This window comes from Pelecanus crispus, chromosome 7, assembly GCF_030463565.1.
Source record: "Pelecanus crispus isolate bPelCri1 chromosome 7, bPelCri1.pri, whole genome shotgun sequence".
NCBI classification, from domain to species: domain Eukaryota; kingdom Metazoa; phylum Chordata; class Aves; order Pelecaniformes; family Pelecanidae; genus Pelecanus; species Pelecanus crispus.
Genome location: NC_134649.1, coordinates 11,051,114 through 11,073,752, shown reverse-complemented (window position 1 = coordinate 11,073,752; position 22,639 = coordinate 11,051,114). Strand labels below are relative to the sequence as shown.

Here is a 22,639-nt window from a genome sequence, read left to right as displayed (position 1 = left end):
TTCATTAACTCATGGGGACCGCTGAACAACATGATTGGCTTTATAATGCAATTTTGGCATTACAGTTTTTATATTATTTTCTGGGTTTTACTCATTATTAGTGCAATGATTCAAACAACAAGAAGTGCCCTAAGTAGTTAATTTGAAAAGTAATTGCTACCATGTGATGACTCAAAAGAATACCTGATCTTTAACTTGTATTGTTCTGGTCACAGACCATAGTTAAATGTGTTGTGTCATGTCTCAATAAATTTGAGAGTCATCACATAAATATTTAGAACTCCTGTATTATGGTTTTGAGTCTTTACTGGAGGGATAGTATACAAATATTAATTTCAAATAAACAAGTTCAGCCTTGAAGCTGACTTGAAACAAAACAAAACCATACAAATACTGCTGACGCTTTTGAGCTGTTATGACTAAATATTTTTGCAGGTATAAATGTTAAACAACGTGAGCTGAAGTGAAGCCAATTGGGAAAATGGGAATAAAACAAGGATTTGAGATTTGTGTGTGATTTTCATGTAAGCTGTCCATTGCTTAGGCTGATAAGCACACGTAAACAGCATTACACACTTATCAAGATGCGTTTTGTTTCCTTTCAGCATTGAGCATTTTGCCAGACTGTACAGCCAAAAGATTGGAATCAAGCCTGCAGTTCTTCTGAAGACTTTATGGGGAGATTATTATCTAAATACAAAAGCAAAGAAGATAATGAAAGGTGATCAGGTAGGGAGGTGGTTGGAAATATTACCTGGGTTTTTTTTATTCTATTCTTCATAGTGTGTTCTGAAAATTGACCTCAGTACCTTTTCATTCAACATCAGTGGAAGTATAAAGTCACTAGGATAGCCTTGCATCAGCCTTTGGAGAAAAGAACATTTCAAAATCGACCATTTAAAAGCTACATGGAGGAAATCTCATCTAACAGTGCTCACAATTGCTCTTAAATGTCTCTGTTCACAAAATAAGGGACATTCCAGCTTCAAGGATTCAGCATAGAACAAAACACACAAGATGAATGGAAGACTAACAATGTAGAAACCAGAGTAGTGAGAGGGTTTCTCTCTTATTTGAAGAGTCCTTCAACAGCTAAGGATTTAGGATTCAGACAATTTTTTTTGCCTTCATGAGATGCCATTGATGCTATACTGAAACCTTGCCTGAAAATTACACTTCTCTTGCATTAAGTGTTTCCACCACTAAAAGTTAAGAGGGGTGAAGGGACTTTCATGTTCTCATTTAATGATTTTTTTGTATTTTCATAGGTGAGGATTAATAGTTGTAAAAAGGGTGATAACCAGGCTCAAGGTAGACATGTTCTGTATTTATCAGGCTCTTTTTCTGAACTTGAAACCCTTGTCCCTCACTTTTAAATTTCATATTTATTTTGCACCTTATACCATTTCTATAAGACAGACTGTTGAAGTAATGATCTTGTGTAGAAACAGGTAACTGTTTTGATTTTGAATAAAGGTTTTACATGCTCCTTATGAAAATGGTCAGTTAAAAGGGAAGTCTTAAACCCATTGTAAAAGTGAGGAATTGCTGGTAATTAGCTGTATGTCTATGTTCTACCAGTCAAAAGGAAAGAAACCTTTGTTCGTGCAGTTGGTGCTGGACAACATATGGAGTCTGTACGAAGCTGTTATGAAAAGGTGAGATGATCTGTAAAGTTTTCATGGAATCTCTTTCCATGTGCTATGATGATGTTTTTAAATACTCAAACAAGAAATGTTGTAGATGCTTGTTAATGTATTCCTGCTGTGGTGTTTTATCTATTTGTTATTTTCCTTGCAGAGACAAAGAAAAAATTGAAAAGATAGTCACCTCTTTGGGATTGAAAATTGGTGCACGGGAGTCACGGCATGCAGACCCTAAAGTTCATCTTAATGCCATTTGTAGCCAGTGGCTACCAATATCTGATGCAGTCCTCTGTATCCTTAAAGAAGATACTACTTCTTGTTCTATTGGCAGTTCTCAGACTTCAAAGAGTGCTCACATATTTCAATGTGTGGTTTGGTATGATTTGTTCTCTTTTTTCACGTCTGTGCCTATGCTAGCTGGACCTGTTTGCTCTCTTGTAATATTAAAGTTACATACCTACAATTAGCCTTACATTTCTACCAACTTTGTGCTTTTGCATGCACCCTTTTTTTTTTAGGAAACTAAGTTATAAAACTGGAGGTAGTTTAACAATACACTTTCATTGTGTAGTTTCATATACAAATTTTAGTGCTTTTCCTGAAGGATAAGCCAATCTCCTGTTTATAATAGTATCTTAGCTCTTCTGTCCATGAACTTCCGTAAGTATCTGGTGTTATGTTTTAGGCACATGCGTTCTTAATACAAGATCAGCCTTTGCTGTGTCTGCTGTGTAGACCATCTTCTCATCGTTTATAATATAATACAATACGCATTGTATTATAGTAGGTATGCACAAATTCTTGATGTATAAATACTGATTAGTTCTAAAATCTTGCCCCAATTATGCTATTCTTAGTTTCCCAGTTGCATATAGGGTGAGCCACCCCTACTTAACTATCCATTCTCCCTTGGATAAATGCCAGAAGTTGTTGCTGACTTGAGTGGGAGCTGTATGCACTGTGACAGACAGAGCTGGATTTTAGCTATCTGTTGCTGCTGGCAGTTAGCGCATGAGGTTGATTTAAAGAAACAAATATTGAAAGCATTTGTCTTCCTTTTATTTGCATTCAGTAAGGAAATATAAATACATAAGTATATATCCTTAGCAATGTGTTTTAGCCATGGTGTGTAATAAACTTCCCAGTCCTCTTGAGATCACTGCAGAGAGAGTGGAAAAGCTGATGTGTGTTGGAGCTAGAACATTTGATTCTTTGCCACCAGAAACTCAGGAACTGAAAAGTGGTGAGTAGGTGTTCTCCCATTAACATGAAGGTTGTTTCTATCCTGGTGGTTTTGTTTGTCTTTGGATCATAAGATGTGTAGTAATCTCTACTTAGATTTATAATTATTTTACTTGTAGTAGCTTTGTTGATGTTTGTCAGTGGTATTACGTCTTATTTTTATGGCTGTACATTTTTCTTCAGTCCCATATATTCATGGTTTTTAGACAGGTGATGTAAAGTCCAAGACTCTGAAACTGGGGATTTTGGAAGGATATGAGGCTAATATTTGGTTTTAGTTCTAAACAGTAGAAGTTATGTAATTGAGAATTTAATATCTTACCAACTTCTATATTAAAATAATTAATTTTTAGCCAGTAGGGGTTTGAATTTGGATTTCATTTTTACAAGTATGTTGATTAACTAGGCTCAGCTTTTGGTAATATAAAATAAAAAACATTTTTTGTTGAATTTATTCCTAAGTAGTTTGTGTACTGAAAAAAAGTTAGTAATATGTAGCTTAGCTGTTACTACAAACATTGTCATTAAGAATTTCGTCAACATTTCCATAGCTCAAGGTAAAACTTGATTTCTTAGTTATTTCCTAATACTCCAGAATGATAAAAGACTAGCAAATAAAAACAAGAGCCAAAAGACCTTGAGGGCAACAAATATATTTTGTTACCCAGAATGTTAAATGAAGATAAGAAATCCTGATATTTTGAAGTTAGTTGAAGTTTTGCCATCAATTTCATTGAGATCACGATTTCATGTCCAGTTCTGGCACAGTTTCCAGCTTTAACTAAGAGCTCCTTCTCAAGAAGCGCTTAGTAGTATATTCAGACTCTGTTGTGTTGAACATTAGGATGTCTATATGCAAAAGCAAGCAAGAGGAAGTTTGATAATCACCAAGTCCTGTGCTATAAAATTGTAACAGGGATTGGAAAGACTATGTTCAATGATTTAACTTTGCTATAGACAGTAAAAGAACTGTGTAGGCAGTAATGAAAAGGAACTTGGTGTAGAGGATGCAGGAGAGCTTGTAAGATGCTCATATTCCTTTTTCTATCTTTGAATTTATAAGTTTATAAGTTTATAAACATAAACTCTGTGTTCATGTATGTCCTTCATAAGCATTGTGATGCCTTGGAAAGGGGAACTTTTACTGAGGTCTTTTCCTGAAAGACAGATGAGAACTGCTGAAGCTGAATTAAGTATTTAGCGGAATTGAATATCAAAGTTGAAACTGATGATATGGATGTAATGCTCAGTGGTGAGCAAGGCTCGCATTTCTACACGTATATGTGGTAATCTCCTCTGTGGGAAGTTCTATATAAAATCAAGTGATGCTTTTCCCCCTGGTTTTCCCCCAGATTTGGTAGTCTGAAAAAGAATGTTCCCAAATGATCTTTTCAGATAGGTTTGTAGGGGACAAAGAGACCTTACATGCATGATTTTGTTGTTCTGCAAACATTCTTTCTAACTGAACAGAATATAACAGAATGCCATTTTGTTGTAAGGTAGTAAATGTTCTCTGATATTTCAAGAGGTAGTTTAGTAAAAATTACAAGAAGATGCCATGCTTAAGCTAGTAACAGTTAAAAACATTTCTTAACTCTGTATGTGTAGCGAAAGGTGTTTATAGAACAATGTTTTGAAGAGAGCTTCAAGAAACCTAAAGGGATGTGATACCAAATGTCAATTTAAGATGAGATGTGAATGTCAAATTGACAGGCTGTTAGGAGTTGTTTCCCAGGGGTGAGGCAACTGATATTTTCATCCTTTACTGAACATTTACAAACACTGTATTCTCCAAACAGTATTCAATACTGTATCAGTATAAGTTAATTAAAAGAAATTTGCCTCTGTAAACTCGGATCTTAATGCTCTTGGTTATGAAAAAATAGTATACTTCACATTTAGTGAATATCTTGCTAATTTTTATTAGTAGTCTTGCACTTTTTTTGTCTGAACACTTCACGATATAGTCTTTTCATATATCAGATAAAAGGGGGAAGTGTAGGAGAAGACTATTAGTTTTCTATGTTAGAAGTTTTGAATGGTATTGTGTCTGTTTTGGATTTGATAATGAGTTCCAAGTTGGATGAAAAAAATAGTTTATGGGAAATTCCTAAGTATTGAATGAGTTTTGTGTGGATCTTTCATCATTTGAGGAGTATCCATTCTTGCAGTCAAGTTGTTACAGTTTTATGAAGACATGAGACTCTGGACATTTGCAGGACTTCCTCCTTTAGTTTGAAAGGAGGGAGACTAAGGTACTGAACAAATAGCTTGGTCTTAATGCTAAGCTGCTCTCCGTTTTTCATTCTAATCTAAACAGCCTATGAACTCAATGTTAAATATCAAAACAATACATTGAGTTGGAGTACATGTAGTTTGTTATGAAGAGTTCTATTTTTACAATTTTGCTCATTTTATTTTCTTGTGAAACGGACTTGAAGGTATGGGCAGTGTTATGAAATCATTAGGCTAGCATAATTTTCTACTTTTCCTGTTAATTTGTCTTCTGCCTATTATCCATTGAAATAGGAAATAAACAGTATAAAATTCATGGAAAGCCATAGTTTTGCCCACACTGTTGGGGAAAAAATTGTGCAAATAACTTCCTTTTATGTTTCTTCAGCTTTTATGAAATGCAGTAGTGAAGGAACGGCCCCAGTTATTGTATTTGTTTCCAAAATGTTTGCTGTTGATGCAAAGGCATTACCACACAATAAACCAAGGTAAGAAAATGTAACATTTAACTTTCTGATCTACATTATATACTTTTAGGGAATAAAGTTATGTTGCAAGTGTGGATAAATTGTTTTAGACCTGAGAAAATAATTCATGAATTCTTCAGATGCAATAAAACCTTTTCAGCAAGTAGAGATTTTCTGAATGAGTTCAAGAGATGATTTGTTTAATCATTCTAGTTTTAGAAGATTTAGCAAATTTGTTGAGGAGTAAAAAACACATTTGTTGGAGAATAGTACTGCTGTCCAAATAATATCATCCTAATGTATACATTGGATGTTTGGCTGAAAATGTGATTGAGTTGTACTGCTTGCTTAGTTTTTCAGTAAGGTTGTGTTGGCATGATCATAACAGCTTGCGTTTGTACCAAGAAACACTTCCCATCAAATCTGGCATAGTAGCTAAGCGGTCATCCAATCCATTGCAAGTGCAACATAAAAAGGGTTAATTAAAGTAGTCTGAATCTTGACTAACTTTTTGCGGTGAAGTGGAAGGCATTAATGCACTTTAAAAGATTTTCTTCTGGGAGGTTTGGAAGATTTTTTTGTTACAGCTTTTTATTGTTTAATGACTATCTTATTTTCTTTGAGGGGTGGATCCTTCTTGATTTCGTTTCCCTGTCATCCTTAAGTGGACTACTTTTAGCTGAAGCCATCTGCTTTTTTACCAAAAAAATGTACTTTTCTGATGAGCTTAGAAGAATGGGGTTCATCTTAAACTTTCATCCCTCTAAGTCTCTGGAGCGTTTTCAGTAGTCAACTTATGTATTAACTGGCCATTTTATGTTTTTCTGGGATTGTCACTGTGCAGTGAAGTAATACAGAAAATACTAATCTTTCTACTAAATTAGACTGATTGTGACTGTTGAATCTTTGTGCAAAAAATGGTTCTGTTTCTGTGGTAATATTTGAAAGCTTTACTACTGTCTTAGGTTTTTCACACACTTCCTAGATTTACTTCATTGTTTTCTTACCATGCTTAGTTATGAATTTTCCACCAGAAATCTTTCTTGAACTAAGCTTGAATTCAGGGAAAAGATGAATTGCACTTACGGATTGACTAGACACTAGATGGTGCAGTTTTGCTTTGAGTTCTAGCCTTAAATGTTTCTGAAACAAGAGTTCTTGCTCACCTACTGGTGTAGCACAGCAGTGCCATTCCTGCATTGTCTGCTTTCCTGGATATATACTCTGGCTATCAGAGAAGACTATGCTGAGGCCATCACTTTCTGGCTGTTCTGTCACTGATAATGACCTGTTCTTTTATTTGTTGGGAAGATTGAGATTCTTTGACATGATGAGGACGTAACATAGAGGCAAAGGTGGCTTTTACCTACATCACACACAGAAAGTCGTGGACACATTTTCAAGATTTTAATAAAAATTTAAGAAAAAGAAAAGCTAGCTACTGCAGCTCCTGTTTTTTGTTTTTGGTTTTTTTTATTATATGTCATTTGCTTATGAGCACTCTGCCTCATGGATAAACTCTCCTTCCATGTCTCCTCCGATAGTCATCTTACATTTTTCTTGGTGGTTTTTTTTTTATTCTCCTTTGTCATCCCCCTTCAGGGAGCTGTTTTACATGTGTGTGGTTATACGCCATGTGCTAAACTTTTATTCTTTTAAAAGAGAGGAAAAGTTCCCCAAAACAGACAAAAGAGTATTTTGAAGAAATTTGCCATGTACTGCGGTTCATAATATGTCTATGACCAGGTCCATTTTTTTTTTTTGGTGAATGATACATTCAGTACCGGAGCTTATGCTTTGTGACTTACTGGTTGTATTTTCTCCTTAGATAAGAAAATGTGCTGCACTCGATTTTATTGGTTTTCAGAACGCAAATACAATTGCATTTTTGCACTCTGATACTTACTGTGTAACAAGTCTGTAATTCTGATCATCAGTCTGGTTTGAAAAACCTCAAGACATTTACTGAGTTGAGTGGAGGATTGCAGCTGGACTAGTAGTCCAAGTAATGCAGAGTTGGTCCAAAAATCCAACCAAAATTTAGATAAATTAGGCTTTCTGGGCTAGTATTGTAGGGAGCGAGGACTGTCCTGGAATTCTTTCTGGGAGACTTGAGGCATATTAGTGATGACTGTAGACAATATGTCCTTTCTCCCTGTTTATTCAGTAAATTGAAAATTGTAGTGTCTTGTTCTGTAGTTTGTGTGAAAAGTATTTCTTGCTGGCCTTAATATTAAATTATGCAATTAGTTACTAATTGGCTAGTATTAAAATGAAATCACATGACTGTTTTTCTTTGAGATAACCAGTCATTATCAGCACCACGTAATTTTGCTGATTAGGTAGTATTAACAATTTTGTTTTGAAGTGACAGTTGGATTCCATTTTTTGAAAAATAGTAATATGGCTAATGTGCATTTCTTGATATTTTAATTGTTAAGATTCTACATGTAAACAGTTCCTGAAGAAGTCGGAAAAGGAGGTTAGCTTTAAAGAGGAAGGAAAGCTATCTCTGTGAAACAAAAGTGTTTTAAAAACACAGCATTGTGTAAATGTGGTTCCTAAGCACATGCTTTGAATTATATTGGCCGCTGTGTGCTATTCACAGTTACACAGTAAAGATTCTGCTTAACAGAATTGAGTTGTGGCTGTGTGGAGCGTGTGAGATCCAATATTTAAACTGGCATTCCATGAGGATGCTCCCTAAGAATGCCTGAGCATAGGGAGGAACAAAGAATACGTACGCTATGTTGATTAACAGTGATTTCATGTTTACCTATTTAAGAACATTAATACATGTTGTATGTTCCATTTACATGTTAATTTTGAGGAGCCATAACTGTGTTCTTGTGTATTCTGATATTTGACTGCTGGACCTATCTGTTAGGCTATTTGCATCCGTTGGTGGGGGGCATGTGGGAGAGGGAGTATTTTTAAGCATGTTAAAGCATGTAAAAAATCTGAGATTTTTCTCTAGGGTGGGTTTTGGTTTGGGGTTTGTTTTGGGGTTGGTTTTTTTTTTTTTTTTTTTTTTTGCAAGACTTACACTCTTCTACTTGCAAAGGAAAAAAACCCAGTAGATCCATGCTACTGTCTTTTTCTTTCCTTTTGTAAGGTAGTATGGGGTAATGTTACCTTTTTGTAAACTTCTTAGAAGCTGCAAATTGGCTTTGCAGTTTTTATAGTTTGCATTATTTCTGTCATCTGCTTGTAATACTTTTTAAGCATAGGTTGGGAAAAACAAAAGGCTCCTCCAAGTCCTGGGTGTACAGTAAATGATAACAAAGGTTGGATTTTTAATTAAAACAACCTCCTTTGAGACTGCTGTTGGCAACTAATATTTCCTAGAAGGTTGCTTTAAAAATTAATAGATTCTATACTGAAACTGCTATGTTTTTGCTTTTACTGTTTAAATAACAAAGTTTGTCAGCTGTTACAACACTAGAATACATGAGAAAATAATTTGTGGTCAGGTTACAACAAATTGGCAGCTTGTATTTGTCTGTCTTTGGAAAGATTTAAAATTTGACTTTTATATGGTACCAGTATGTCCCTGAGTTTATATCAGGCTTTCCAAAGAAACGAGAATTGTGCAAGTATGTTTTGTCTTCCAGTTTTTTCTGTCTGAACTTCTGAAATTATTTGCTAATTCCAACTAAATCAAAGGTGTACATTTTCTGAAAACTGGTGGTTGGGCAGAGTAGGCAAACCAGTTGGGACCCCTGATAGGAGACTGTAGTGTGATCTCCTTCATTTTTAGATATTAAAATATCTAAACCCACAACCAGTAGGAAATAGGGCCATATTGGCTTCTTTTGGAGCTACTTGCTTTATGTAATGAGGCCATGGTTATTTGATGATGCCTGTGGTTATTTATTCTTAACTATTGCTGCTTGCAGCATTAGGTGTTCATTCAGCATATGCTGTTTCTTTCTCTCCTTCCTACTAGTGTTTTACATTGAACTGCAGTCTAAAACAGAATGGTTGAGTGTAGGTGTATAAATAAAGGCAGAGCTTGGCATTTAGGTACAGAGCATAAATATTCCAGTTTGCTCTTCCTGAGGTTCAGAATTCTGTCTTTATCTAACCCAGTGTAAAAGAGAAGTACTTAGTAATTAGTTACAATGGCTTTCAAGTAGTTTTAGCTGCTGCTATGTTAGCTGCTGAGAAAAAGTAAACTGAACGTCAGATGGTTGTTATGATAAAATCCTGTACTAATTTTGTAGAACTTATGTATAAATGTCACAGTGATGTGATGCAATGTCAGCAATAGGAGGCAAACCATTTCTAAGTCCATCATTCTTATGATCCTGCTGAATAATCTAAATAAATAGAGTACACTAAAGAAATTCCATTTCTGCTTTTCAGTGCTAATGAAGTCAAGTCTATTGACCAAATAACCTGATGTACTAAAATTATATTTCACAACTGCACTAGGGGATATAAAACCTATAATACACTTACCATTTTCTTCCAGATAGTATGAAAGGTACTCCTTTTTCCTCAGTCAGCTTGAAATCAGGATTTTTTTTTTCCTCAGGTGTGACCATGAAATAGGCACTTTCCCATACAGTTCTGCATGAAATTATGATGATTGTTTCTTTGTTTTGTGGTACAGCTTGTTTGCATGTCTTAAATAAGCAGATTGTAGTGTACTTCATCTATTTCCTTTCTAATGTTTCCTAAAAACCGTATTGGAAATAATGTAAACCCTGTGATTTTTGCCCAGCCTTCAGCTGAAAAGACATTATGTTGTCTTCATTAAAAGAAGAGAACATGTATAAAGCTCCAAGCTCTGTAAGAAATTACTATCTTCCTGCAAGTAAATTAATTTTTATGTTTAAAGGCAATATGACTTTCAGTGACTTCAGTTTGATCTGAACCCATCATCTTCTGCTTGCATTAATAGTTTGTTCTAAATTGTGGTTAGTGCATGAGAAATGAATATGGCATGAGTCATCAGAACAGCCTGTCAGATTTACAGGTTAACATCTGAAGATGGCACCCAGTTATATAATTAATACAGTAATATATGCTTTTCAGAAATTAAAAATCCTACTTATGGTTATTGTGAAATATGTTTCGTTGTAACAGTGTACATTTGAATCCAGCTAAGACCTTTGGAACGGATCTGAGAGAAGAATATGTACTAATAGATGAAATTTTAATCTCTGGACATAATTTGGTTTATGTGATTGTAGGCTTAAGAGAGAAAAGCTTGTAACATTCTGGAAGAGTTTTGCTTCAAGTTTCTTCTTTATTGCACATTTAGTAAGTGAGGTAAATCAAAGGTCAGTATATCAGTCGAGTGTTTTTCAAGGCAGCGTATGACAGCTTAATATCGTAGTTTCATTATGTATCTCAGAATGAATGATAATTGCTGTATAGTGTAATATGAAACAGTTATCGAGTATTCCCCTTTGCAGGAGCCCTGGAAGATTGTTGTATGAAGTTTTATGTAAATTCTGATTTGGATAATTTTCAGTTGTTCATTTTGTGTATACGTGTTTATTTCTACTGTGAATTGCCTGGTGCTTTCAGTTGCAATAGGAAAGAGAGGAAATGGTCTTAGTAGGTGTACATTAGTTTGTGAATGGAAATAGTTCCATAGACATTAAGCAGTTTCATCCAGATATTAATGAACTTCAGAAGGGTTAGGAAGACCGCTGGACATACTCTGTGCTGAATTGTAGCAGACAAGCCGCACTTGAGAGCGCTGTCCTTAGGGATGCTGTTGTTAGAAGTCTGAGTGCCAGAGGGTGAGCACAACAGCAGCCAATGATTTAACTAGAACTTAATTCTGAAGAGCAAAGTCATGAAGAGCAATCCAGAAGTTTCTCTATACATTACTTGGATTTAAAGATGTTAACCGAAATTACTCCCTTAGTTTCATGAGGTCAAGCACATGTCCATGAGCTCATGGAATTTAAACTGGCAAAAACTGTATGGAGAGAAAGTATTCTCAGTGACTTCAGAAACATTGTTCATGGCATGGGAGATGCATCAGAGACACTTGTTGATGGTAGCGTCAATATTTTGGAAATCAGTTGATGTTCTGACTCTGATGTTTCCTTTTTAAAATGGTCTGAAGATTAAAAGGTTAAAAAAATAAACATAACACGTTAATAATCAGAGGCCAATTTATGTTTGGGTTTTTTGTTTTGATTATTCACTAGGAATTTTTGAAATGTTTTGGAATTAAGTCTCTGATAAATGTGGAAGGGTAGAAAAGCTGTCATATTCAGAGGGTTGATTGCATGAAGAAGTTTAGTTGTTCAGTTTGAACTAATTGAATTATCCCAGGGGAATGTGGGAATAAAGAAGTCAGCAGTAGCTTGCTTACATTACCTGAAATTGGATTCATTTAATCAGCAGTCTACTGAATGGTCATAGTATGTATTTTACACTATTTTCCACATTATTATTTCCATAGCATTTGTTTACCACATGGTTGAGGTTAAGATGAGTTAGTAGTAATGTCAACTCTATGTCCTGTGCCTGGTTCACGTGTATGGTCTCTGGATACTGTAGCATCTTTCTGGAGGTAGGAAATCTCTCTTTTTCTTTCTGCTCCAGAATTTTCATTTACTGTTTATTGTGTGGCTGCATGGTCCCATTTTTTTTCTGCCAATATTATGAGGCTGTAGATCCTTCCTTATGGAGTGAAAAAAGGGGAGGGAAGAAATTTGGTAGGGAAGAAGAGGGAATCTTTCTTCTGGTTTGGGCAGCATTTGTTCAAAATTGATTTCCCTTCTGATTGGTTTTGCCAACTGGAGAAATTGAATAAATCAGGGTATAATTTAAAACTGGTTTTGCTGCAGACCCAGTGCCTTATGTGCATTAATCTTGTTCTGTGTTCTGCTTGAGTGTGTTACAATTCTATCTAAGGATTTATTTGACAACATTATCTTTTTGTGGTTTCTAATGATACTACTGGGAGTGACTAATTTTATAGAAATTGATGCTGACAGAAACCAGGATGGAAGTCTACATTGTACCTACTAGATTAAGTCCCGCCCATACTCAATCTGCTTCTTATCAAATTGACAATATAATTAACTGTGCTTGTATGTATTGCAACTTATACCAGTGCATTCAGAATTGTGAGGTACCTTTAACATTTGTGATTAGGGCTATCTGACACCTAAATATACTGATACTTTTAAAAATACCAGGTAAAGGGGGGAAAAAGCAAACAAACTTTTTTCTTTTACTCTCAGGATTATTTACACAAATGAAAAGTACCATAAAATGTGTTAGAATGCATACATATGTCCTCATATGTATACTATGCCATCATATATAGACTGCATTTATGACACCCTTGGCTGTCTCATCTGTACTTTCCCTATCAATCTCTCTCCTCTGGGAATTTTTCAGACATTCCAAACCCTTAAATAGCTTGGAACAGCTGCCTTCAGGAAAAAAAAAATCATCATAAAAAAGTTTTCTGCTCCACCATCTGCTTTGCATTTTGTATTGTTAAGCCTCACTCTTTTTTGCAATAAAATAAACAAACCAAACAGAAATACCAAACTATCCCAAATTTCAGAGATCCATATTCTTAATTCTGTCCACAACGATTGTTTAAGAAGTGATTTTTTTTAAAAAAAGAAAAAACTAAAGTTGCTGAGAAGTTTTTAGTGGCAATTTTGTCTTACTTTTGCCTTTTCTATGACATGTAATGTGTCTGTCCCAGGTTCTGAGTTCTGAAAGTCTGTGCTTCAAATTCTGACACTTTATCCTGGGGGCCTCTCTTAGGTAATTTTTAGAGAGATTTTTAATTTATGTATAGTTTTCTTACTCTTTTGAGTTGAATGTTTGGATTCAAGGTAAGCATGATAACTGTGTTCAAAGTGATTTCCTCAAGTTCTAAGAAGAATTTTGATAAAATGAAAGGTCTCATTAAGCATTTTTTTAAAATTAAGTCTCTTGCAGAATGTGTTGTATGCAGAAAAGCATCCATATTATGATATAAAAAAAATCTTACTGGCAGTGAGTTGGTCTCATCCACATAATCTGTTCAGGGTTTTCTGCCCCTAATTAATCCAGTTAAGGGCAGAGTAAGCGTCCAGTAAGTGTCTCTACCGGCTACACGTAAAAACTTTGACCCTTAAGTGGTGGGTTGTTTCCCTATTAGGGAGTGTGGGGATAGTTGATATGGGGATGTGATTAAATCTTTTTTTTTTTTTTTTTTAGTAGAGATCATATTTATATGCCTGTTCTGTAAAGAAAAATTACTGCTGTAGCGCTTCCCACTGTTTTCTTCCTCTTACCGTTCATTACTACTACTGCTATTCAGGAAATCTTGAACTGTTTTTGTAAGTGTAGACATTAAAGAGAGGAAGTGACTTGTCCAAGGCTACTAAACAAGCTAAAACTACTAATAGGACACTTTTGCTTTTAATTCTCTGTTCATCAAACAGCTCGATACAATTGACTGAAAGAATCCTAAACCAGCTTAATACTAAGAACCAATGTTCTTGCCTCCATCATATGAGCAAATATAGGCGTAAGGAGATAGCATGTAGGTAGGGTTTTGCTGTGGGATTACGTTTACCTTCTTGAGTTGAAGTCAAGATCTAAGGCTTTGTGATTAGTTTGTCCAGTTGTGTTGCACAAATGCGTGTTTTATGATAGAGAGAATTCTTCTGTTTCTTCTCTCGAGTTAGAATTCTGTGAAGAATATTCATATAATATAAAAAAATGCATTGGTTATTCTTTTGGAAATAAATTATTTATTAATGCTGGAAAACAATATATATTTCCATTGCTCCCAATGCAAAAAAAAAGGCAAAAACAAACCCCCCAAAATTAAAGCATTCTAGTTCCATGAAAAGAAATTGTATCTGCATAACTTAATTTTTTTTTTCCCCCTGTTTTTAAGCCATGGTGATAAAGATTTTTTTTTTCTTAAATCTAGGCACCTGGCAGCTCATTGCATAAGAAATTGTCAATACTGAAATTACTAAACAGAATAGACTATTCTTAAGAGTATCTGTAATGATTATAGCAGGATCACAGGTTTAGCTCTTTTATATGGGAAATTAATGGAAACAGAGGAGGAGCTGGGAAGAGAAGATGACTAGTATCTGAAATTAATTTCCTTGTTTGGACTTCATGAAATTAGAAGATAATCTTATATCACAGATTTTTATTTAGGGCCAAATTTAAAAATCGAATGGACAATTTCAGGCAGTGCTGTTAGATTTCATATATGTGTAACTCACTTTGCTGTTTAAAATGCTTGAAAAGAGTTGCATTTAAAAGCAAGTCTGTTTATATTGCCTTATGTAAGAATGATAATGTCATTCTTTAATTTTTATTATTTATTGCTTTAAATCTTACATTAAAGCACTTTGTTTTAAGGCAGGGTTTACCGGTGAGTAGGTAGAAATTGCATCAGAATATTAAAATTATTTTTTGTTGTTGTTGTCGTCTCAATTTTAAGTCTTTTGTCCTTTATGAAGTTATTCACTTTATGGAAAGGTAGCTATACAAGCAAAGACTTTTTCCTGCATTTGAACACTTGCCGTAAAGACTGCCTTAAAATAATAAAGATACCACAAGTAATTTAAAATTATAGTGTTTGATCCCTATATATTTGGAAGAAAAGTCTGGTAGTTTTTTCTGACTGTCTTGGTATAGATAAGCTTAGATTAGTATACTGTATGCTTATTCTTAGCTGTCATTCTAGCTCAGAATAACATACTGGACATGGTGTAAAAAGCAATTTTGAAAATTGGCTTGGATCTTTTCTGAAAAAGTGAGAATTCACATGTCGGTGGGAGAAACTTGGCCTATTTTAACAAAATAAAGAGAAATTTAACATGGTGGCCTCTTCCTAAACATGGTAGAGGAAGAGTTTGCTAATTTTAGCTGACTTAAAATGTATAGTATCATGGGGACAAAAGGCATTCTTACTTATGCCAGAGGCAGTATTCTCATTATTGTGATTTAATTTATTTTAAAATAAATAACATTTGAAAATACTAACATTTTAAAATACAATGTAGGCCTTTAACTCAAGAAGAAATAGCTCATCGGCGTGAACTTGCGAAACGAAGGCATGCAGAAAAATTGGCAGCAAATCAAGGAAAGGAGCTGTCAGAAAAGCCCCCAAGTGAAAATTTGTCTGAAGTAACTGGAAACACTGGTGATACGAAAGGTATGTAATGCTCTGCTATCTGTTTTTCTCAGAGGACATTTAGTAGTAGTGTCTAGGTGTTGTCAAGGGGCTGTGTACCTTACAAAGAATCATCCACATGCCAGTCCAAACAGTTCAATAGATGGAACTGAACAAAGAGTGAGGAGGAATTTGTAAGAAAGCTGATAGTTCAAAATGCTGTAATAGTGCCATGGATACCTGTTCCTATACCCTGAGAATGTGCTTAGTCTCAGTACTTTGAGTTGGTGAAGACAGATGATGCTTGAAGGAGATGCTCTGCTGAAAAATTAATAATTTTCACTCTTAAGTAGAAAGGTGTGGCAATTGACTTCTGCCCTTGTGTATGGGATAGACAGACTCAGGTTTATTTAGCTTACTGCTAGAAACTTCTTATGGACTTGTTACTAGCATACTTTATGCTAATGTAACTTTAATTCCTTTAAGCTTTTATGAGAGTAACTGGTTTTTTTTTAAATAAAAGACAAACAGCCTGATAATAAATTGGTACAAAAGCAGCGTATGAGCAACAGGACTGGATTGTGAGTTACAATGGGGCATTCTTGCTATCTTTTAATGTGTCACCAAATATGGTAGGAAAATATGTAATTGATTTTTTTTTTTTCTTCAGATGATGAGGCAGAAACTACTTTTATACTTCATATGTTTTTCTAACTTTAATTAGGTGAAGAGCAACAGCTCACTGGTCAAGTAGATATCATGACCTCAAAGGCAATGAAACAGGAAGCAGACAACAAGGAGTCTTTCATTGCTTTTGCTAGAGTGTTCAGTGGTGTGGTGCAACGAGGGCAAAAGATCTTTGTTTTAGGACCTAAATATGATCCTGCTGAGTCTTTGCATAAGGTAAGAGGTGGCAGTGAACTGTTACCATAATTTGGGATTCTTTTGAAACACCAATGACTTAACTTTTTACATATTTCTTACACAAAAAATAATTTAAAAAAAAAGTTCAAGTCAAAAATTCAAGAAGGTATCAAAGTGATTTAGGTAATTGTGGTAATAGCTGATTGTGTCCATAAATTCTTTGTAAACCCTAACATTTTCAAAATAGTTTAAGTACAGTATTGTATTAGCTAACAATAAATCCAGTATGAGCATACTTTGATTCAAAGAAAACTTATGAAGAAAATACGATCCCTTTGGGGAGCAGGGAGGTGCATAACACTATTGAAAAAAATGGTGCTAAATGTTTTGAGATTGTGATCATAGAAGTTCATTACTTAGGAATTTACTTTAAAACATTTGTTTTATCAGTGACAATGAAAAGTGAGCTTGTTTGCCACAAGACTGGATTTTTGGAAGGGGAAAAATATTTTCAATCATGTGTTGGTTTTTAATATCTAACTTTTGAAGTGAAAATGCTTTAGAATGCATTTCTTAGCTTTGGAATGCAAGAAGATTTTGAGGAAGAAATTTGTATCAGTACTAAGTGATAAATATCCAACACTGGTTGTTTTACTCTGTGTAGCTGTCATCCCAGTGTTCTGCTACAAATGATCTGCCATTAGTTCCTCATATGACTTGCTGTACATTGGAGAATCTCTACTTGCTTATGGGAAGAGAGCTTGAAGATCTTGAAGAAGTACCTGCAGGAAATGTTCTGGGTAAGATGTAACTAGTGTTTAATTTCCTAGACCTCAAATTCTTGTATCATCCAAAATACACTGAAATTGTTTTGATGTGATTAATAATAAGAAAACTTAAATCAATCTGTGAATGTTTTTAGGTATGTTGTATGTGCAAAAAATGAAGGCACTCTAATTAAACTGTGATTTCTGTGAACTCTGAATTGTGAGGAAGGAAAAGATGCATGAATAGAAGAAAACTAGGGATTACATTAGCCTGTTATCTTAAGGTTGGAGTATTGCCAGGTAATCATCGCTGCCCGGAATTGCCAAAGGCAGCAGTAAGGTCTCGTATTTTATAAATTGCAAGGATTATTTATAATATTTTCCCAACAGTGGAAGTTCTGTAACATGACTTCTAGTGATGCGGATAATTGTAGTTTTATTTATGGGTCTGCTCGAACTATGGTGCTAAAAAATACTTCTTTTATGGCTGTGGCAAATTTTGCACTTTCTCCATGGACAAGGTTCTAAGGGACAAGTCATCCTAATCATTGAGTTATGCTCTTTTTGCTTTGCTCTAGAGTATGAATAGCATTCTTTGCTGGTTTTGTCCTTCATTTGTCTTATTTTAATATCAAAAGTAGTGTTTAGAATTTATGAAGTGGAAACTTTAAAAATTATTTGGTTCCTTTTTTTTTTTCATTTTTTTGTGAGTGAAAATGTGAGAACTACAGCAAAATACAAGATTTCTTTTTTCGTGTCTATTGTCTGATATTTAGCAATTTACAGTAAATATATAGTGAATTAAAAATAGGTGTAGTCTGTCAGTGTTGGATTTTGTTAATCTAGGCAGTTAACCGTGCTCGTCACTTTTAGCATGGGCCTGGTGTTCAGAACATAAGCAGCTGATGAATTAGTTTTATTTGGAAGCTTAATATTTTAAAATTCTGAATTATACCTTACTCTAGTCTGATACCCAAGCTGACCATTTTCAGTGTCAAAATGTATTAGGTATATGGTCTGTTTACTTCAAAAAATGATTAAGGGTTTGGAAAAAAAAACCCACCCCAAAACACTTTGCAGTAAAAGTGAAAGGGTATCATCTTCGTGCTTGCCAAATAATAAATACTCCTGAAGCTGCTTCCTGCAGAGAAGAATATATTGTGAGAATTATGTTATGTCTTTAATGTTGAGTTGGACCAAATTTCAAGAAATGTTTCAAGATCATTGTCTAGTCTCTTTATATATTGACAAAAAGGTTTTCATTTTTACCTAGAACATACAGGCTCAACTACATATGTATTTTTTTTTAAATCTGATGTCATTTTAAAGAATTCTTAAAACTAAAAGCCCTAAATACCTTCTTGTTCATTTGTTTCTCCCATTTCCTTGTAAAGCTGCATTGTTAACTTACATAAATTCAATAAACATCTTTACTGATTTGATGATGATTTACAACACTCAGGAGAAAATGCAGTACATTTCTATGAAAGGAATCTGTAACAATGGTGATACAAGACTTTTATTATTCCAGTTAGTAACAACGATTTCTGTTTCAAAGGCCATTTATCTTCCAGCTTTAAAGCATACAGCAGTGATTTCTCTCCAGCCATATAAGGAAATTGCTTGTAGATTATCTAGTAAATTAAGGAAGCTTTTCTGAAAGCTCTGTAGTTTTACTCTGCATAATTAAATTATTGCCACAAGGAATACATAGTTATTCTTGACTGTCTTTCTACTTTAAAACTCGTGGTGTAGGGTTTTTTCAGATTTTTTTTCTTCAGAGTTGGGTTTTTTTTTTTTTTTTTGCTATTATTTATACGTTGTTTCTTACGAGGAAGAATCTGCTTGGTCCTAGTGAGCAGCCTTTTTATTCTTTGTACTGGCTTATGCAAAGGTTTAATGATCAAAGACATGGCCTGATACATAGGTTGTTTTACTGAAGATGGAAAGATTTCATCCCTTGTTCTTTGTGTTCAGTTAATATTTCCTTAAAATACTAATCTCCTTTTAATTGCTAAAAATCTGAGGAAAATATTGTAAGAAGAAAAGGTAATGAAGCATATTGTGTTTGAACTACAAAGCTGTCACACAAACAGAATTCAAGAACATCCAGCTGAAAAGCAATACTATGTCTGTGTCTAATATGCATAGCCATTCTGGCAAGCTTTAGAAAGCTATTTTCTGGTATTATTCCGAGTTCCTGGAAGTTAGGAGAGACAGACTGCTTTGCATTAGTTAATTTGTATTGCAAGTTTGCAGCTCAAATGTTTTGTCAAAAGTATTTGTCAAAAAGCTTTAAGCAGTATGTCATTTTCAGGTAATGGCAAACACAAAATAACTGCCTCCTTCAACATAGCTGTTTATAATTCACAATTTTTCTTCTTTACAATTTCTGCGACTACTATACATTTTTTGTAGTCCTTCAGTAGGAGGTGAAATATGATTTAAAACAAATGAAAAAGTTCTTGGGGACCAAGGATAATAAAGTCTTTGTAATAAATCTTCTTTTAAAAATTATTTGTCAGAATATTTTATGAAAAGAGTAAAATTCTTGTCTCTGACAAAAACACCTGGTTTGTAGAATTTGTAATTGGAAGCACTATTGATTTCTCCACTCTGAGAACTAAAAAGGAGTAGGTGAACAAAATACCTTCTGAGGAGACAGTACTGTCTTGTTTTTCACCTTTTTTTTTTCCCCTGCACTTCTGTTAGAGGGCCTGTGCCAGCAGACAGGAAATTATACTTGGTAACTGGTACTACTAGGTTCTACTTTGTGCTACTTTGAATGAACAGAGACCTTGCAGGAGGAGAATCTAGTTACTGGAGCAGCAGATAAGGTTGTACTAGATTAGGTATGTGCCCTAGGGTTCCAGATGGCACTTGTACTTAGTTGAAACTGCTGAATGAAAAACATGGTAGTCATTGGAATGGGCCATGAAAAGTATCTTGAGGTTTAATTTGGAAAAGTGTTGAAGTACTGATCCAAAAATAAATCGTGTGTCTCGATGCACTTTTTCAGGAATGGCTTATTTTTCTGTGTAGTGTCACAGGCCTTTTGCATGGTATGCAGTTGCTGAATTTGAACCTCCCTGTGGTCATCAGGTCTGAGCCCTGGGAGTGGGAGCCTTGTCTTACAAATGGTCCACCTACTTGTCCTTATTGCAGTGCTGGCTTTCTCTGTATCGCTCTGTCCTGTCTTAAGCGCCATATGAACTACTGTACTGGCTTAATTTGCCTCGCAGTTGGGCTGATGCATTATTATCTTCACAGACACAGTGTTATCTGTTTTGTAAATTCTAGGTATAAAACTAGGTATATCAAAATCATGCTTAAATTCCAAATATAGAAGTACTGTGTACTTGCAAACATTAAATGTGATAATTATGTATGTCACCTAAATCTGTATCTCAAAACCAATTGAGATATTTTGATTCCAAGACATGTCAGGCACATTTTGTGTTCTCCTTTTGAAAACTACCTGAATATCCATTGGAAAGAAAATGTTGTATCATAGACCTTGGAGGCAAACCTGTGGGCTATTTTGAAAATACTGTCTTTCTGTGTCTTTAAGGAGAGAAACAGTACTTGAATATTAAATTCCAAAGACTGCTTGACTGATGTATCATTACATGTTCTTAGTGACACTATAATTAATACTGACCTGTGTTTGCATAATCTACTGCTATGCAAATAGCAAGCTACTGTAATTGCCCCACTCTCTTTAAAGATTTGTCTGTCTTTGCTATGACAAAAATATGTCAGAGAAAGGAGCTTGATATAGACAATCATCTGGCTATCCAGATGTGTTTAGCTTCTTTAGTTTATTGACTATTATGGAAGCTTAGGTTCTTGCTGGGTCACTCCCCCTTGCTGTACAGGGAACATCTATGGTACCATGCAAGCATCTCCTCCAGATGTGTTGTATTTGACAGGAAGTGAACCCCTGGCTGTAGCATGAAATCCATTGATCTCTAATTTAGTTACCACAGCTGCTCTTACTAGTGCTTAGTTTCTCTTATAAAAAGGAGAGCTATAAATGGTCTAGTCATGATACCTTAATTGATTTAATTTGAATGTTGTATGTAAGTTCTTCTGTTTGCCAAGTAGTGTTAGGTATTGTTTAACAAACTGTAGAGACTGATAATGCAGGTACAGAAATAGAAAAATTAACACTAACATAAACGATTTTTCTTTTAAGTTTTTTTTTTGTTAATTAAAGGCGTAGGGAAGCTGTATTTATTATGTCATTTCATGAATGAAAAAATGTTACTTCTTTACCAGGAGAGAAAACAATAACTTAAGTTGAAACAGTGTTAAAAGTTCCACAAAGGAGATTATTAGGGAAGTTTTAGATTATTTCGGTTATGTTTCTATGTTAAGAAGATTTTGTTTAAATTAAGACTACCTCTGTCACACCAGTAAGTGTTTTGAAGCAGTAATAGGTCTGTATTCTGGGGAATGAAAGAGGAAGTGGGGAGGGTTGATTTGCTTGTTCCCATGCAAGAATCTCTCACTCTTTTTTTTTTTTATATATATATATATATATATTTAGGTATTTATTTATGTATTTAAACCAGGCAAAGGAAAAGTACAAATACAGGAAAAGCGTCATTTTGCAACACTTGTTCTGATATTTTTGTGCTTGAAGACGATAAAAAGATTTTAGTGGGTGATCCCCAAAGTGACAAAGGAAAAAATAGAAGGCAATACGCAAGGAAAAAGTAATTTGGGCTCATGAGTAAAGACTGAGCCAGTGCATCCCCCCCCCAGATGCACATAATAGCTTCCTCTCCCCTGCCCCCACTCTGTTATTTTTCTTGTTGCTGTCCTTTAATTGGAGGCAAAATGCCTTTTTTGTTCTATGCAAAAAGAGGGGGGGGGGGGGGGCGTAGTAATGAAAAGAGTTGTTGGAGGTAGTGTAACAATGTATTTTACATAGGCAAAAAGAAGTAGTGTGTTTTCTGTCATGATATCATGCACAAACGAAAGGCCTAGCATTCCCATACTGGGTATTGATTCTTATTTCTAAGTAATTTAAGCAAATGCTGATGTAAGAAACAAGGAACATGTTTCTGAAAACAATGGTTTAGGTACTTGTGTAAGTATGAGCACGTTCAGGTACTTGTATAAATGAATAATGTTGTGGGGTTTTTGTTCTTTAAACTTCGCTCATGTTTTTCTGAACAAATAATTGAAGGATCATCAAGTGATAATTTTTGGTAATTGGAATAGCATTTATCTCAAGGCATGTTGCGCATGCACCTCATGCATGTGCACACATGTGAGTGCAAG

General features: G+C 34.7%; 1 protein-coding gene across 1 annotated transcript in view; it reads left to right on the top strand.

Annotated features, from left to right (window-relative positions):
• The window catches only part of EFL1 (elongation factor like GTPase 1), an 83,861-nt gene that overhangs the window by 8,980 nt on the left and 52,242 nt on the right, over positions 1-22,639 (top strand). Inside the window, exons 8-15 of the mRNA XM_075713711.1 lie at positions 606-729; positions 1,582-1,658; positions 1,801-1,937; positions 2,767-2,889; positions 5,512-5,611; positions 15,607-15,758; positions 16,441-16,619; positions 17,245-17,380. Of these exons, the coding sequence (XP_075569826.1) occupies positions 606-729; positions 1,582-1,658; positions 1,801-1,937; positions 2,767-2,889; positions 5,512-5,611; positions 15,607-15,758; positions 16,441-16,619; positions 17,245-17,380 (1,028 nt within the window). The remainder of the gene's footprint in view (positions 1-605; positions 730-1,581; positions 1,659-1,800; positions 1,938-2,766; positions 2,890-5,511; positions 5,612-15,606; positions 15,759-16,440; positions 16,620-17,244; positions 17,381-22,639) is intronic.